Raw genomic sequence first — 18511 nt, 5'->3', positions numbered from 1 at the left:
GAAACGGACGGTGAATCCGCCTTTTGTCGAAAACTGCATTCACAAATCGACATTAATCGATAACACTGCAGTGAAAGAAAGATTTGGGTGTAGCCTTAAGAGTGAAACAAACCACACAAGCGGCTTGTCAAACCTACTTAAACCTACCCTTTTTAAAGACNTTCACAAATCGACATTAATCGATAACACTGCAGTGAAAGAAAGATTTGGGTGTAGCCTTAAGAGTGAAATACACCACACAAGCGGCTTGTCAAACCTACTTAAACCTACCCTTTTTAAAGACTTTCCATCTCAATTTTATAAAATGGTATAAATGAAGAACATATTTAATGCATTTTCATTGTAAGTAAAACTAACTGTTTGTACATACAACACTTTTATTTTTTCGCCAATAATTACCACTAAGCTCTCAAAAGCTTTTTATTATGCTAAATATGCTTAAAGTGTGCAATATATATATTTGTATCTACACAGCTGGTTTAAGTTGAAAATCATTTTGCATTTCCTATCTGCTGAGCGCGCTGTTAGCCGCACTCACTGTACATATGATTGGCCCTGACCTGATTAGATTTTTGCGCTACTTTTATAAGAGATTTTCATTGCTCTTTTTTTTGTTTTTTCGTTTTTATTTTTGCGTTGCCTACGCGATTTTCGTGCACGGCATGTGACGGGAATGACTATTTAGATTACTTATGTAGGTATGCATTAAATATTTTAGTGTTTTTGTTTGAAATTTTTTTACGAGCGAAATTTTTCCTCGCTGATAAGTGGAGGGAGGCGGTCAAAAACACTACTAACAGCTGGTTGTAGAGAAGGCAAAAATAAATTAAAAGCTAATTATGATAAGAAAACAAATAGTACAAATTGAGATGAAGTGAGGGAAAATAAAGAATGTCAATAGAGCTAAAAAAATAGCAAAAAGAAATCGTTCAATTGGACTATATGCCTCACAGGTAAGCCTACATTTTTTAGGCATGATCATGAAATTATATAATTCAAAAGCCTTTCGTAACAATGTTAAATTTCTAAAGAGATTTTATGTAAACACAATTTTTGGCTCTTAAGACCTCCAAACGACATTGAAGGTTTAAACTGTATTTGGCATTATTTCTGCTGTAGAAGAGAGTATATTGATACCACATTTTTCTAGTTTGATTTCAAAGAGCCAGAAATCAAATATAAATAGAAATTTTAGACATTTTTATTTAATATAAAATGAGATGGCAGGTAGGAACTTAAGCAGAGATCTCACGATTAATACATTTTGGCAGTAACGGGGTGGCCACTTGAGTTTTCACGTATTGCAGGCATCTAAATGTTTCCATCCTGCACTGGCTTCTGAGAAGATGTCCTGTATATTAAGCTTGCAGATGGCAAGCAGCATGTCCAGCTTCTTCCAAAACGGCGAAAGTGGAAGGGAAGTGCATTTCCTTGCAAGTTCGCGTCCTATATCACTGCATCATATGTACCTATGTTTAGGCACTCATACCAGGTGAGGTGTAAACTGCTCTACACTAATGTTAAGTTCTCTTCGGAAATGAACTACCATGACAGATTTTAAGCCTCTTAGAGCTGCCTGACTGTCTAAGAAATTATAAATACATTTGAGGGATTCACAACGGTGTCGTAAGTGTCGTATTGTTGTATGTCGTAAACTTTAAAAGCTTAAATAAATGTTTAGATAACTTGAAACGACAATCAACTATTTTTTAACACTGCAAAAATTCATTATATGTGACCTGGTCTACAAAAAGGGAGCTTACGTGCGAAAACTAGTTTTCTGTGAAAAAGCTGTTAAAAGTGAAAAGCATCTCATCTTCCATCCGAATCAACCAAAAAGTGAAAATTGATTTTTTGACACCTAAGCCCCCTTTCCGTAGACCAGGTCACATATGACTTTGATGGTACTTTGCGAACCCCCTTAATATATTTTTTAGGCGTTTAAAGTTTACGACATACAACAATACGACACTTACGACATCGTTGTGAATACCCCAACAGTATTGTGTTCGATTACCCTTGTCTACAAACACTCAACAACTTCCGGCCGTAATTTTAGCCTGGAAGACTCATGAAAGTCCTAATTGTTTCAGTAAACGCCGGCCTTGTTGTCCAAACTAGTCACAGTTGCGAAATTTCTGCAATTTTTTCTAAGTTTATCATCAAATTCAGGCTTGTAGTTTTGTGCTGTCGTAATACTTGAAACTCCCAACTTATTGCGTGCCAAATTGTTTTCAAAGTCTAGCTGACCAGTGCTGCACTTTAAATCTGAGATATTTATTTTTGCAACGTTTTGCCTCGATTTGTTTTTGTTGGCTGCTCTCATGCATTAATAATGAAACTTCATTGATTTTGTGCATGCGAGTCGCATCGCAGTCGTTGTCGACGCGGGCGTCGCGGTTGTTGGCAGGCAGAGGCGGTTGGCTGGGCTTGCGTGCTATTAATTGTGTGACTTGAATTTCTGTGCTATGCGCTCACGCGGTGGCTAATTTTGTATTTCTCTTTTTAAACTAACAGCGAACATGCTCAGCTCCAAGAAGTTGGCATAAACACATAACACTAAAAATGTGTGCATTAAAAATAGTAAGGGTATTCACGATCCGGTGCATACTGTCTAACATGGTGCATAGAAAGCATAAATAGCATGATTGGCTAACTCTGTTGTTGTTTGAACACATGAAACAAGAACAATCATGCTATCTGTGCTCTATTAGACAGTATGCACTGGATCGTGAATACCTTTAATATTTTGTATAAAATCGTGCATTCACTTATACATACATACGTGTATATGTACATTAGACCGTACCACCTTCCATGCACAAAACGGGTTCGCCTTACGCCCCTGAGTCTAGAGAATTTTTGCAAGGCACTTTCAGAAAGAAGTTTTTTTGACCGACCCTAGGGTCGCCCTTTTATATTTTTCGGTGGCACCTACATTCGGCAGCAAACAATTTTTTGTATATATTTCTACTGGAATAATTAAAAAACTTCCTTGGAAAAAGTTTAATTGACACTAGGGTGATCAGAACTGATTTCTGGTGGTTAAGTACCAGAACGGGATACTTAAGGTCAATTAACATTGGAACAAAAAAATTGGCTCCTCAAGACAAGAATATAAACGCCGAAACCACGATGAACAATGCAAAAAGGAGATTACTACGTTCTGCAATTTTTTTTTTAATTGCCTTGGAAAAAAGTACTTTGGACCCAGGGTTGAACGGCGATTTTTTTTTTTTGGTTGAGACATTAGACTCTATCTACTATTTATTTTCTATGTAGTTATGTTTTGTTTGAAATATTGTACGTGAGTACGTTCATCAATTAGCAGCAGAAATGCATGATGTGTATGTATACTGTGCACATTTGCAATTAGTATTATAAACAAATAACTTCTATAAATATCACGAATCAACCATGTATATACAATACAATATATGTATGTGTGTATGTATGTAGCGTCGTTCGTGTAGTGCGCGTTGTTGGATTTTAAATTGAACACGCGAACACGCCAACGTTAATACGTACGACCAGCATGCCATACGCATTTGCTCACTCACGATTTTTGTGTTTACGCCCCATGCCTCACACACCACACTCTACATTCGTCGCTAGTATACTCTGTCGCAGCAATCGCCAATTGCTAATCTAAACATTTACATTTTGATTTTTTTTTTGCGGTATGTATGTGTTTATTGTCATTTTTAACTCTTTTTTTACAACTCATTTGAAATTCATTAATATGCAATGTGCAGCCGAAATGCCATTCAAAAATGTGCTCTATACATGCAGGCATACAAAGCGCACGTGTGAGTGTATAGGTTGTTGTTGTAGAGACTGTTAAATCCAGAAAAAGGAACTACTTCTTTCAGGACTAGTATGGAACTGGTACAAACGTTGATTCTGCGGCTCCAGTTTATAACAGTTGATTCTGCGGCCATGCAGGATGTCCATCAAACGAGTTTATAAGGTTTATTCGATCCATTGTTTGTTTCTAATGTTGCCCAAATGGAACTAATGTTGCCTAAATGGAAATCGAAGTGGTCTCAAGAAAAACTTCTTTTGCTAGGCAGAAAAGACACCTTTAGTCGCGTAATTTCTAAAATACAACATTGTTATCATTAGCCAAAAAAAGGGTGATGGGCATAAATTAGTGAATGGTTAGTTAGAGTACGTACTTAATGCTACATATGGCACTAGTGTCTCTATGATTCGACTTATATTGTACAGTATATCTCCGCTGGTATTGTCGCTTAATAGATGGAAATTGTGAGTATTGCTTCTGAGCTGAGTGCGGTCTAAGCAGAAGATAAATTGATCTTTTCGTTGTCCAGGCCTGTATCTATGCTGCCCGATATTGCAATAAGGCTTCAGGAACCACTTTTTTACATTAACTTCTGTTTTTTCTTGGTATCCACTTTAGGGGTAAGCCGACTTATTCAACGCGGCAGACCCATTCAGATTCCCACTGCTGGGTAAATTTCTTTCTCGTCTTTAGGCTCAAGAAGTGTAAACCCTTTGTTCACCGTGTAGTCTTATATATTTGACTACTACGACATAACAATGAAGAATGTGTTAATCACTGCTACTAAAAATAGGGCGACTTGTACTTCCTCTTAACTGTGTACGGTACGCTGATATACTATATGTAATTAGAATTGTTCCAGTGGAGCGCTCTTATGCTCACAGTGTATTTCACCCCATGGTATTCCTACTAAAAATACTTAGCGTACTCATCACGTACGGCCGCTCAAATGCCTGCCTGCTTAATGCTTATTTACCGTCCGCAAGCGACAAAGCAATCAACCTTAGGCCCAACACACCACGTCACGCCACGCAAACCACATGGCCCCCCTGTCAATACATTTGATTAAGCTTCGGCCGTTTGGCCACATAACGGCCGGTATAAAATGATTGTCAATGTACGCTACATATTCGTGACTCTCGGTTTTATTACGTTTACGTGACAAGGTAGCGAAATTTTAAATAAATCAACGTGTGTGGAGGTGGAGTAGAGCTTTTTTTATTACTTCTACGGAGAATATGATTTGTGATTTGTTAGCTTTCTTATGTTAGTATTTAGGTACATGACGAATCATTGCGTTGAATCTAAAATGTATTGCTATCGACTACTTCATTTAGCCATTGAACCGTTGTACTACTTACGATCTCTTCCCATTGTAGCCTAGAGCAGAGGAGGAAGCTTAGCTGAAGCTTGATTGAGAACTTCTTAATGAACACGTCCAATTGGTTAACGGGCCAAAATAACTCCAATTCCAAAACTTCCCTCGGAATTTATTTTATTAAAGGCAATTTGTGAATTGCTCTAACTAAAGCTTTTCCTGTGACCTTGGTATAAAAAATATTTTAGTTTTAAAATTTCTATCGAATTATATCTTCTCACGCCATGAAGACTTAACCTATATTGAGTTTCAAAAAATTTTACTTTCCTGCAAATTTAAGGACATCCCTATCCTACTCTCATTGACTTTCATATAGCGTTTGCTACTCTCACTCACAGCTACTGAACCAGAAGTTTGAAATTGAAGAAATTCCTCTCCTTTTTACCCTCTAGGCAAATCATAAATTTGAATCCAATTATAATTTCAAATCCCAATAGTTTGCGCACTCAGCGTCCCCTCGCACACAAGACAGTCAGACAACCATTCAACTTTCAAGGTTTTTCTTAAGGAATGAATTATGAATTCTACAAGCAGCTTTTGTGCAGCACATTTACAAAATTACAAATTTACGAGCATATGCTACGCTATTGCCATTCCGTCAATCCTTCCTTTCATCTCGCATGCCACACACGTTTGTCGTCGTCGTCGTCGTCGTCGTCGTGTTCGACGTTGTGTCTTTTTTCTAAACTTGCGTATGCCGGTCATGAATACACGTCTATCAGCAATAAGCTCCAGAATTTTTTATTCATCTGCACATTATATTAAGAACTTCCACAGCATTTCAATTCAGTTCCGGTGCTCAGTTGGCTGCGGTTGACGTGTGCTTTGTTGTAAAAGAGTCATACAATACATACTCGCATGTAAGTAGGTATCGTACCTTCCGAGTTGATGTTGCAAGTGGTAATGCATAATAACGATGGCCCTAATGTAGCACGACGCATAGACGTTGACAGCATATTAAACCGATTTTCTTGCGTATGTACGTATGATTGTCCATTTGACGATCAGTTATTGCCAATGAAATTACTTTGATAAGCACTGGTTCCAATATACGACAGGTAATTTTGGAAAAAATATTAATTATCTTCCCCTACTCGTACACTTTTTTGGCCATGCGACACAGCGACAACTCCTTCCTGCAGAGGGTGGTCCAGCTCAACTTTTTTCAGCGATTTTGGCTTCGAACTTATATGAGGGGAATGCAATATCCAAAATCTCTGTATCTGGTGGTATCGAAATTCAACAGTTTCGCACATTTAACAACAGAATACATAACTACCTTAAGTCTAATATAATCAGGTAAGTGCATTTAAACGAGATAGTTAGTATAAATCCTTGCGAAAGTATCTGATACGCCTAAACACTCACTGAATTTTACCTCTGTGCATCCTTTGGTATAATTTTAATGACAAAATGTAACTTTTTCCCAGTCGAGTTGCATACTCGGGTCTTTCTGTCTATCGCATCCTGTGATCGGTTCCGGAAACTTCCGATGATTCCCCTAATTTACAATTCTTTTCATCTGACTTTTTATGATCCAATTAGTTAGTACACAACGCGAGAATATGTCTTTTACTTCCCTATTTTAAACGTTGTATGCTTATAGTCCAAATCTTTAAAAAGAGTTAGCATAGCGTGGGCTCATTATTCGCTTATCCGGCTCTGCTACAGAGCTTAAAATTCATAGTTGGTCCCAACTTCTCAGAGTGTCTGCTCTCTTTAATCATGTAAGCTAAGTGTATATCATACTTTAAAGTCTCTCCCTTGGGCGATGAAAATAACGTAGTACATATATGATGTTATTTGTAAAGTGATATGCACCACCCACCGTTGCTTGTTTTGTATATTATATAATTGACTGCTTCTGAAGCTCAAGTCTGCTATTCTCAAATGCTTTATGAAATCAATTTTAAAGGGGAAGTATGCTATTATTGCGAACAACTTACATATTTATGCTGTCATCTTTCACCTGCTAAGCGCACACCCTTTACAAAAAACTTTTCTCCTCGTTTTTTTTTTTCTCATGCAAGCTGCCAAATCAATCGCAACCCTCCAGTTTTATCCTCACAACAATAGCAAATTATATCAAGTTTTCATAGCTTAACTGATTTTCCCACTGGGGCCACTTGGCACAAGTGGTCTGTACGTGTCGTAGCATTTTTATACGATATGTACATATACTGCAGTGGTAGGTACATAATAACACAACTTGACAATCAACGCTGTATGCCTTAGTCGCGTTTTACTGCCTATTTCTCATTTGTTTTCATCCGTTGCTTCTTACCTCGTTGTCTGCTTTTCTCCGCTTTTTTTTGTATATTTTCATGATAACTAAGCATAAAAAGTTGATTAACTTTTGCACGAACTAAAACTGTTTGGTATGCAACACAATACGCCGGCCAACTGAGTGTAGCATTGCTCATGTTGTTGGCAGTCAAGCTTAGCCGGTTCCACGCCACGACGTTTATTAAGTCAGTGCGCGTATACACAGAAATATACTTGCGACTTGTGAATGCGTTGGCCGGAAGAGGGGTGGCGTGGCGTTGTAAAGAGCGGCCTGTGGCATTGCCACGGTAGCGGGGTATGTGCAAGTTGCTATGCTGATTACTTTTACGTGCATATGCGGCGTATCGAACCGGTTGTCGCGTACGCGTCCCTACGTGAGCGCGTTCAAACAGCTGGGCGGTGGGGCAGAGCGGACGTTTGCCGCACGCCTTGCCGGACCGGTTTTTTGCTTCTTATTTCATTTTACTTTTTTTATAACACATTTTTCTTCTAAGTAGGTACATGCTGACGACGAAGATAATAACGTACGCTGGCCATTGGCAACTACGCTTTGCCTTCATGTTGCTGATTTTTCTTTTTGCTGCGCCTTAACTGGTTTTTCGTTCGGTTTTTCTATATTCAGATGCTACTATTATGGTTTTTATGTTTCTATGTGTGTGTGTGTGTTATGTGTTAGTGTGTACAGGTTTACTGTCATTGCAATGTTTTCGGTGTCGCAGGTCGCATATAACAGCCAACACAAGAGAATTTGCATTACTGGTTTTATTTCAATGGCAGCAAAGTTGCATTGGCGTTGGCGCCATTATTTGTTTTTAACTGGTTTGCAAGCTCAAATAGTGCTATATGAATTACATATTGGGAGGTCGTTCGTGCAGAAAATATCGAGAATATGAGTCGAATATTGGCTCATCGTATGAGGAGGACTTATCTTCAACTCTTGCGGAAACTGTTCAGTAACTCAACTGAATCTCTAAACCAGTTCTTTTTAGTTATAAAAATCCTTTCCACACACCCTCTGCACTCCCTAGCATTTTCTCTATAAAGTCAACCAACCCGTTCGGCAACACTCGAACATTCTTGACTGTCGCATGTCCACAATCATCAACTACTTATATATTAGTATACGGCATTTTCAGCCCCATTCACTAGCAGTAAACCAGCAGGCGGTCGTCTACACAACATAGCAGTGAGTTTTTGGGGTCGTTGTTGCAGTGTGCGTCGTCATAACGTCACGAAAATACGCGCGCTCATGCATACATTTACAAATACATAGACACTACACTTGTACATTCACACAAAAGCACAGAACAAAATAAATACAAAATACTACCAATACTACCCAAGTATAAACTCGACAAAAGCTTGTTTGAAAAGTAGCCTGTTTGGGAAGGGTATGTCGCTCGGTCGGTAGGTCGCTCGCTTGGTTGGTTTGGGAGGCTTACGAGGCAAATGGAATTCATTACCACGACTACAATAACAGCAGCAACAACACAAGTGACGTATGCATACACGTTTTATGCTAACTGGTTGAGTGTTGTTGCCTTTTTTGTTTTGTTTGTCTGAATGGGAACGACTTGCATTTAGTTATATTTACTAAATATGTACTTATATAGGTATATAGTATATGTATGTTGTTAGTATATACATATTTGTACATAGCTATTTGTATATGTATTTTATATATACTATTTTACTAATTTCAAAGCAGTACGAGTTTTTTACACACACTTGGTTGAAGGAATTTTTTTTTTGTGGTCTAAAAACCGGCTGCCAGCCGAGAGGCTGACTGTCGTCACTCGTAGTAGCTGAAATTTTTCCTAGCACGCAACTATTCATGTATTGGCACACAATAAACGCAAAGACTTGAGTAGTCATGGGACTAAGTACAGCGGTTTTACGGCGGGAATTTTATACCCATAGGTATGGGTTTTCTTCTTCTTCTCATTTAGCCCTGTAACCGCCTAAGGGATTTTGGCCGAGTTCAACAAAGCATGCCAGTCCTTCCCTTCTGTGCCAATTGACGCCAATTGGAAATGCCAAATGAAGCCAAGTCCTTCTCCACTTGGTCTTTCCATCGCAGTGGGGACCTTCTCCTTCCTCTGCTATCACGAGCAGGTTAGGGTGTCCATTCGAACCACATGGCCAAGCCAGCAGAGCTGCGGTATTTTAACTCGCCGTTGCCAATGCGTAAAGGCCCGTAAATATTTCGCAAAATCTTTCTCTCGAATAATTCAAGAGCCGCCTCATCCGATGTTGTCATTGTCTATGCTTCTGTGCTATAAACCAGCACGGTTGGCGTGGATTGCGTGCTTTCTTGTGGATTGGCAGACAAGTTTAATTTAAAGAGGGTTTATCTAGAAATATAGAAGGTGTAATTCGCACTGTGAAACACCTAATAAGTTCAGATTCCGGTTTGTACGGTAAGCACACCTACATATAATCAGTTGCCTAAACTGATGTTGCATTTACATGAGGCGATTTTCTAGGCGATTCAACATTGTTCAAAAAAANGGAATATATATGTATAATGCTGCATTTACATGAGGCGATTTTCTAGGCGATTCAACATTGTTCAAAAAAATCGCTCGTGTAAATGCTGATTCAAAGATCAACTCCCTCAAAGTAGACAGCAAGTCAACTTTTGCAGGCAATTATCGCCTGTCAAAAAATCGCCTTATGTAAAGGCCGCTTAATGCTAAACCAAATGGCTTGCTTATGAATATGTAGAGAAACTGGGTTCTCTCTTAGCTGAGGACATTAATAATTAATAGCTCAGTTATGCATACTTTACACTGCACTGCATTGCACATCACTTTTACGTAGAAATCAAAAACCAACAGATTTCTACATATGTAATGCTGTTCTTTGGGTAACCGCTTGCACATAAAGCTCATTTAACAGATTCCTTATGTGACAACTATCATGCAAAGCCAAGTTTGCATAACTGAGCCATAAGCCATTACCAAAGTAACTAGCAGAGCAATTGCTCTCCCTAAACTACATATGCACATATCTAATCTATTCGAAATCATAAACAGGCACAGTATATACATTTGGGCGGTATTAAGTTGACTTCTAATAACAGTATCCAATTGTGTATTTAAACATTTTGAATATTAACTGTTTTTATATGTCCCCAAAAATCTTAAAAATGCAATCGGGGACCCATATCAAAAATCATAAGAATAAAAAATCGTGAAATAATCAATTTGGTATTATTATTGGAATTTTTTCAATCGAAAAATATTGCTTTTCAAGAATTCTATATCATTTATACGCAAAAGTGTTTTCCCCATACAAGATATGTACATAGAAAACTTCATGGGCTTTGAGGCAGTTCTAAATAAATATTTTCTTATACATAAAAATATCGATAATCTTTCCATTTAGAAAAATCCTAGAGGGTGAGAGCTTAATATCTTAAACTTTTTTTTTTTTGACCACCCCAATGTACATCCGTCGACAAGTCATTCCATATCTGTTGGCTATTTTTGTTCGCCCTGAGTTTGTTTACTTACGTATATACATATGTATGTACACTGTTTTAAGTTCCTTTTTTCTTCAATTTAATACAATGTAGTTATGTTTATAATTGTACAAGTTTGTTTAGAAACGGTCAGCGCATACACACAACCAAGAAATAAATTCTTGTTGAAATTAACATGAAAAGCGAAATGTTTTGTAAACCAAAGTTCTCTACAACCGATTCTAAAGTTCCCCCATTGCTTTTCAGCGGCGCTTTTTCTTCTCGTATAAATTCGTGTGTTTTGCCTATAAAAAGCGTGTTTCTTTTATATCTGCTATATGTACATGAGCTATTTTTGTAACTCATTGAGCACGAAACTGAAATTGAAGTCAATTATTCTTCCCTTTCTGGGCGATGTTTATGCGCATAAAAATAAATACAGCTTTGGATACGTATGCGTTGACGTTTTTACGCAGTCATGTTTAAAAGAATCCACCACAATTTCATACTCATTCACACACAAATACTACTGTACATACATAAGTATATGCATAAGTTACTTAGAAGATGTATCTAGGAATGTAAGGGTCTATAAATGTTTCGGCTTGTTCGTAAAAAAAAAAATATAGAAAGAGTGCAGAAAAAATCCATCAGCTTCAGATTTTTCCTGTAGGGGATTAAGCTATTTTTAAATAATTTAATTCAGAAACCCCTCTAAGAATCTATGCGAAGAACTCCATTTCGCTTTAAAAATTAAGTGTACAATTTTATTCTAAATCAAAACAGATTGTTGGCGGATGTTGTGATGCACCTCAAAGCTTGTGACACAATATGGCTGGCGCTTATTTTTATAAATTTTATAAATATTTAGTTGCAACATGGCGCACAAAATTTTTATTGTAAATAAAAGTATGTACATATGTTAACTGAAACCTCTAACAGCCCAGTGAAAAATGTATGGATCAATACCAAAATCGAGCAATTGCTTGCAAAAGATCTTTGGATGATCCTATTTTTTACTGGGAAGTGTATGTAGTTGAAAGTGTGTAAGTTGTAAATTTTGTGTTCCTGTCTATTGATTTTTTTGCATGTTGTATATGTATGTTTGTGTGAATGTATAGCATGTAGGAGCCGCGCTGGTACGACCTGAATAGAAAAAGTTTTCGGTTGATTCAATAAGCTAACCTCAGGTTATTTTTGATTAGAACAAAATGATTTGTTATTTACCAACGTTTAAATTGTACCCGAGAGACGCTTTTTTTAACACATCTCTTAAATTTGCTTTTTATTTCATAGCCTTTTCTTCAATGTGCTTCTTTTCGCATTTTAATATTTTATTTCATTGATTGTATTAAATTAAATTTATTAATATATTTTCTATTTTGGTTTTGTTTTTATTTTTAATTATTATTTTTTCATTTTCGCCGCACACTCTAACTAACGCTTCATACATATGTACACACGCCGCAATATGTATCAACCACATATGTTTCTTTTAGAAAAAATATATTTTAATTCTTTAATGCCGGTAGTGTGTGTATGTTTGTGCAAGCTAGTTAATTGTGTGTGGGCAAAATTTGAAAAAAAAAACATTTCTAAACCTAAATAAATACTAGAGCTACGTCAAGCATTTGTGTCTGATTCGATTCGAATTTTATAGTTTATGTGCCGCCCATGCCACATCCTGTTGTGCCGTTAGGCAACTCGACGTCACCAGCTTTGTCGTCATCACAACAACAACATCCACAACATGTAGCACTACAACAACAACAACAACAACATCAACAACTGCCACCTCAATCTCTAGCACAACACCAGTCAATAGCACCACCACCTATGCCACAATTACCAACAACCGCCTGTTCAGTCAATCAATTAGCACAAAGTCCGATGGCTAATCTCATGTCTATTACAGAGACATTACCACCGGGTAGTCCACGGAATGGACCCAGCCCACCGGGACCACCACCGCCGCGCACTGCATCACGCGGTAGCCAACATTCACCGAATAGTTCGGGTGAGTAGTGTCCCAGTGCTAAACGAAAACTATAAACAAACAAATGAAAATCAAACACTATTGGACTAAGTATGTAGTTGATAAAGAAACATGTTTGTACGATAAGCAACTCTTTTCAGCAGCATACTGACATAGCGTAGTAAAAAAATAGTTTGTTTAACTGGCAGTACAGCTTGCCAACTACATACCTATTTGTATATAGTAGATAATGCGAGCAAACATTTTTCCATTCATTATGCTAGTATTCTGCTTTCTTGCCCATCTAACTAGAACAGTTAGCTCTCCGATTCATTTTCCATGATTCATCTGCACTCATATATACACGTACGCATTAGCTTCATTGCACACACAGACACATAGTCACCTACTTACATATATTAATACCTATTCGTCCTTACTTTCATTCACTACTATTACCTCTATGACTTGCACGTTCACTCATCGTAATTTTTTTTCTTTTTAATTCTTTCATTCTAGCCGGTTCATCGTCCGGACGGCGTTCTTCTGGATCGCGTCACGTTTCGAGCACTACAGTCACCAGCTCAGAAGTGCAGTCAAGTCCAGCGAATACACAACAAGTTGGTCCGGGTAGTGGCGGCAATGTTGGTGGAGGCGGCGGCGGCAATGGCAGCAGCACAGGTGGAGTTAGTGTGAGTAGCGGTGGTGGCGGCAATGTTGGGGGAAATAATGGTCCACTACCACCTGGCGGCAATGGCGCCGATGCAAGCAACAACGGCGGCGGTCCGAGCGGAAATAACAGCAATGGTCAAGCACCGAGCGGCATGAATTCAGCAAACGCAGCAGCAGTTGGTGGTACGTCAGCGTCGAATGCGGCAGCAGCTGCACAAAATGCCACACTAAAGTGCACGTTGTGCCAGGAACGGCTGGAAGATACACACTTTGTGCAGTGTCCGTCGGTTAATCATCATAAATTCTGTTTTCCTTGCAGTAGAGAGAGCATCAAGCGGCAAAATGTAAGTATAGGGTTTTACTTGAAATATAGGTACATTGATTTTATTCATTTCCAAACCATTTCCAGGGTCTCGGCAACGAGGTATACTGTCCCAGTGGAGACCGCTGCCCATTAGCAAATTCGACAATTCCGTGGGCCTTTATGCAAGGCGAAATTACCACCATACTGGGTGAGGAGGTAAAGGTGAAGAAGGAGCGTGAATCTTAATGTCCATTTTATTGTAAAAAGCTGCGACGGGCTTTGGAGAATTTTTAAACAAAAAAATTAACTGGAAGAAAAAAGGTTTTTTGAGTCAAAACTAGTTGTATTGAAATTTTATGAACAGTTGAAAACTCACAAAGTAAAGCTTGAGAATGAAGCAAAAGTACAGAAATAAGCATAAGTAGAAGTTTAATAGTTGCGCAGCAGTTTTTCGAGACGGTCAAATAAAGGTCGAAAGAACAATCCCAGTTAGAGCAGCCATAATTATGGTCAGTAAAATAATACATACGGATTCAAAAGCGCCAGTAGAATGAATTTAACGATAAGAAATGCTTGGCTAAGAGTTTTTAGCAAAATTTTTGGTGAAGAGAAAAAAATAAGTCGAGTGGATGTGTAATTTAACAGTTTGATGAATGGAAACGCTTCAAACTGGCTTTAAATTGGAAACTTTTAACTGGCTGCTTAGCATTTTGGACGCAACCACATCTGTGTGGTGATGAAAAAGTTGTGAGGGAACTGTTTATGCGGCGGGGCATAGGTACAGTTCGAGCCACTTTGAGAGCCCTGCTTTTGTGCTGGCCCTGCAGCAGGCAGGAGCGTAGGTTTTGAACTTTCTTGGTAGTTGCTGTGATGCAACAATATTAAAAAATATATAAAAACAATATAAACAAAAAAAAATATTGCAAATTTTCGTGTTAAACAAGGGCAATCTAAACAAGCTAAAAATTTGGCAAAATTAACGAAAGCAGTTTAAGAAGAAACAGGTTGACATTTTTGTGTGCTCACTAGAGCCGAAATCCCAGTGCAACACCAGGACACTTAAAAAAAAAAACTAAAAAAAAAAAAATTTAATGAAGTTTGTGCTTATTAGAGTTCTGTTTTAATTTATTATTTCCGTAGTAAAATTGAAATTGTTAAGTTTTTCGAAATTCACGATTTAAATTTTTCAGGCGCTCGAATCAGTTCTTTTGCAAAACGAAAACGCTGCTAGGTTTTGAAAACATCTTTCAAGTATATAGTTAATTGGAGTAATGTTTTAAAAATGTCTTTAAAAGCTTTTTAAATGAAAAGTTAATCTAACTTACCCGATTAAAAGGATAAATAAAAAATTCTATTTAAAAAAAATAAGTTAAGTATTAAGTGTAAATATGCCTAATTTGTAAGATAACAAAAACTTTTCCTTAAAAGTTGTATTTGTAGTAACTACAAACCAATGCAATTATATTTGACTTTTTATGTGTTTTAGTTGTAGCGTGCTTATTACAATGACAAAAAACACATTTATGATTTATGCTTACAAGAAAAATAATAATTTAAATATTAGTTGTAAATTAATATTAGCTTGAGTTATAACTTAGTTTGAAACTATACAAACAAAAAATATAAGAAATATTTTTAGCAATTATATTTGCCAGCTATTTCGGCATTTATGTTACGCATTGTTGTATTTGTAATTGTAATTTGTATGTAGTCATTTAAATATGTGTAGTTTGGCATCAAAAAAACAAAAATAAATGAAAAAAATAAATAAAACATAAAAAAAAATTACAAAAAATTACTAACGTTTGGCGAGACCAACAAAATGTTAGCAGTGATTGTTGTCGAACGTTTACAACATCATAACAGATTTGTCGTCTTGCATGCATTTCACCGCATGTACGCATACAAAAAAAAATACAAAAATAAACAAATTTGAATTGCAACCGTGAGTGATTTCNGTCATAACAGATTTGTCGTCTTGCATGCATTTCACCGCATGTACGCATACAAAAAAAATTACAAAAATAAACAAATTTGAATTGCAACCGTGAGTGATTTCTTTGCGTTTAAAACACAGTTTGCAAAATTTAATGCGAATTCCAATTCTAAAATTTTAAATAAATTCATTTCAACAACACGATTACAACAACATATAAAAGGAAACTAATTTGTAAATTTTCAACGCCAGCCAAGTTTTGGCGTGCAAAAATATCGTAGTTTGTAGTGAATGTAAGCAGTACATAATTATTTGAAAATATATATGATTGCAAAAACAGCAACAACTAAACAATCCTAACTTGATATACATACATACATACATAAATAAATATATAACACACACTAGATTTACAAATATGCATTATAATTAAATACATAAATGTATAACATAAATTCAATAAACAGCGGAAAAATTGCATAAAATTTAAATAAATACAATTTGTAAACTTACCATGTAAGAATATAAAATATTTCAACGTGAATAATAAAATATTGGAAAACATTTCAAATAATTTAGTGGATATGTGAAGAAAGTGTATTTGTGGATTATGTAGATGGGAAAGTCAGCAGGTGAGATTATAATAAGGTGTCGCTCCAATTTTTCGTATAAAAAAAATTATATGTTCTATGTTATATTTTGTATGAAGAAAATGAGCGACACCTTCAACAGAAAAATTTTCCAATAATCAATGGTGAATCCTAGCTACCTCAGACCTGCACTTTGATATACTGTGCTAAAAAACTGCGTACCCAACTTTTTTCTAAAGAGTGTGAATAAAAAGTGCAATATTTTAATGAAAATTCGCAATAGTTTCTTTAACTAGGCACAAAGTTTGGATCTCAAATTTTTGGGTTTTTTGTTGTAGAATTAACAATATTTTTATAAAAAATATCGAAAAACAAAATATCTGAAAAATAGTTGCCAGTATTGCGAAAAATTCGGTGTACGTATACTTTATTGACTGACTGTATGTTCCCAATTTTTGCAGTGCTAAACATTTAAAACTAAGGCCCCTATTATGAGTTGCGTTCGATTTTCGACTGTGGTCGAAAGTGCTGAGCGAACGAATTTTCATTTGGTATTATGGCGTTCATTCGATGAAGAATAGCGCTATTGTGAATTTCGCTCGTTTAGGTTGTTCACAATAGTATATTTTTCACCGCTGAGAAGCTTTGTTTACAAATCGAGCAAACTAAATAGTGTGCTTATACATATTTATGTAAATTTGTTCTAATTAAAATGAAGTAAAAAAGAAAGCAAGTTTATAAAAACGTGGTAAAATGAGTACAACGAGTTCTGGTTCAACGATTCGTCAGAGGATGAGAGCTTAGTAAACTGGCCAGGAGTAGCAAATGTTTAAGAGAGTTTAAGTTTATTAGTCTTTCGAATATATTTTGATATAAAATATATTTAAGAAATTTGTCTACAGATTCATTAAAAAGTTCCGACCATCTAAAGAGGCGTTTGTGAGCCAAATCTATTTAAAATATTTTAAAACTATCAACAGCGCTACGATTTTGTTCTCAGAGATCGTGCCAACAGAGTATTGGGATTTTCTTTCACAAGTAAAACCAGCCTTTCGAGCTTGTGTTTAGTATTCACGATGTTAGAACTGCATGAAATTAATAAAAATTGTTTAAAATTAGTGTCTAGCCGCCAAAATGTAAGAAAACATATACAAAATCATACATTTTTCACAATTTTCTAACACTTCGCTACACCATCGAAAGCAAAATTCTGTTCGACAGAAAATTCGATACTCAACGAAAATTTCGACACGCTTGCATAGCTCATAATACGAATTTCACTTTCGATCTTCGATCTTCGATAGCCAGCGAAGATCGAAAATCGAATACAGCTCATAATAAGGGCCTAAGCAATAAAAATAAAAACCCCAACTAATAGCTTTGCAGAAATTAATTTACATACCTCACCGTGATCTGTCATTCTCTTTACTACTACTTTAATGCACTTGCTGGCACGCTATTTTTTTCTTTTAATTGTTAACCTATTTACTTTTAGATGCGATAAAAATTGTTTGTTTTTACTGAACTGATTTATTTCGCCATAAATAAATTTAAGTTATACACTGGACAAATATGATATGTCATTTTATTATTTTCATTTTGATTTCGAAAATTTTGTGGTTATTTTCGGGGCCACCACATAGCAAAAAACATTTTGAATGAGTTTTGTTTGTTGTGTTTCCGTTGAATTTTATAAATGTATGCCCAAACTATGAAATTATAAAAATGAATTACGCAATGAAATTGCACTCAAAATTGTAACTCCTGTTGGGCAAAATGTCCAACTGGATTACGAATCGAGTTGAACCAACAGTCGCAACGTTTACAGCCTGCATAATGGTTAGGCTGCCGTTTTGCGAGCTTTGATTTTAGATGGCCGTAGAGGCGTTTTGATTATTTCGCGGAAGTAGGATTTAGCTTTTGAGTTTTCGCACACTTTAAACACCTAATTTTTTCCAAATACCCTTTTAAAGAAGCGGAAACTAAATTCTTGAACACTTAACTCACTTCCGATCAAAACCGATTACTGCTGGCAGTAGTGGTGCCAGATAAATTTACATGCCAATGCTAATTAAAAGGGGCATACACACTACTCAAAT

General features: G+C 36.4%; 1 protein-coding gene across 3 annotated transcripts in view; it reads left to right on the top strand.

Moving 5' to 3' along the window:
- Pits (Protein interacting with Ttk69 and Sin3A) overlaps nt 1–15801 on the top strand; it is a 29288-nt gene extending 13487 nt beyond the window's left edge. The window contains exons 2-4 of one of the 3 annotated variants that reach the window (XM_017626950.1): nt 12851–12952; nt 13430–13926; nt 13992–15801. In XM_017626950.1, the coding sequence (XP_017482439.1) occupies nt 12851–12952; nt 13430–13926; nt 13992–14132 (740 nt within the window). In that variant the 3' untranslated portion in view covers nt 14133–15801. Of the gene's footprint in view, nt 1–12595; nt 12953–13429; nt 13927–13991 lie in introns of all 3 variants that reach the window. The other 2 variants (XM_017626949.1, XM_017626951.1) reach the window with 2 other exon arrangements.
- The last annotated feature ends 2710 nt before the right edge of the window (nt 15802–18511 follow it).

This window comes from Rhagoletis zephyria, unplaced genomic scaffold (genome assembly GCF_001687245.7).
Source record: "Rhagoletis zephyria isolate East Lansing unplaced genomic scaffold, Rhagoletis_zephyria_1.1 Rzeph_scaffold_04949, whole genome shotgun sequence".
NCBI lineage: Eukaryota > Metazoa > Arthropoda > Insecta > Diptera > Tephritidae > Rhagoletis > Rhagoletis zephyria.
The sequence above is the reverse complement of the archived record's forward strand: the minus strand, read 5'-3'. Positions and strand labels throughout refer to the sequence as shown.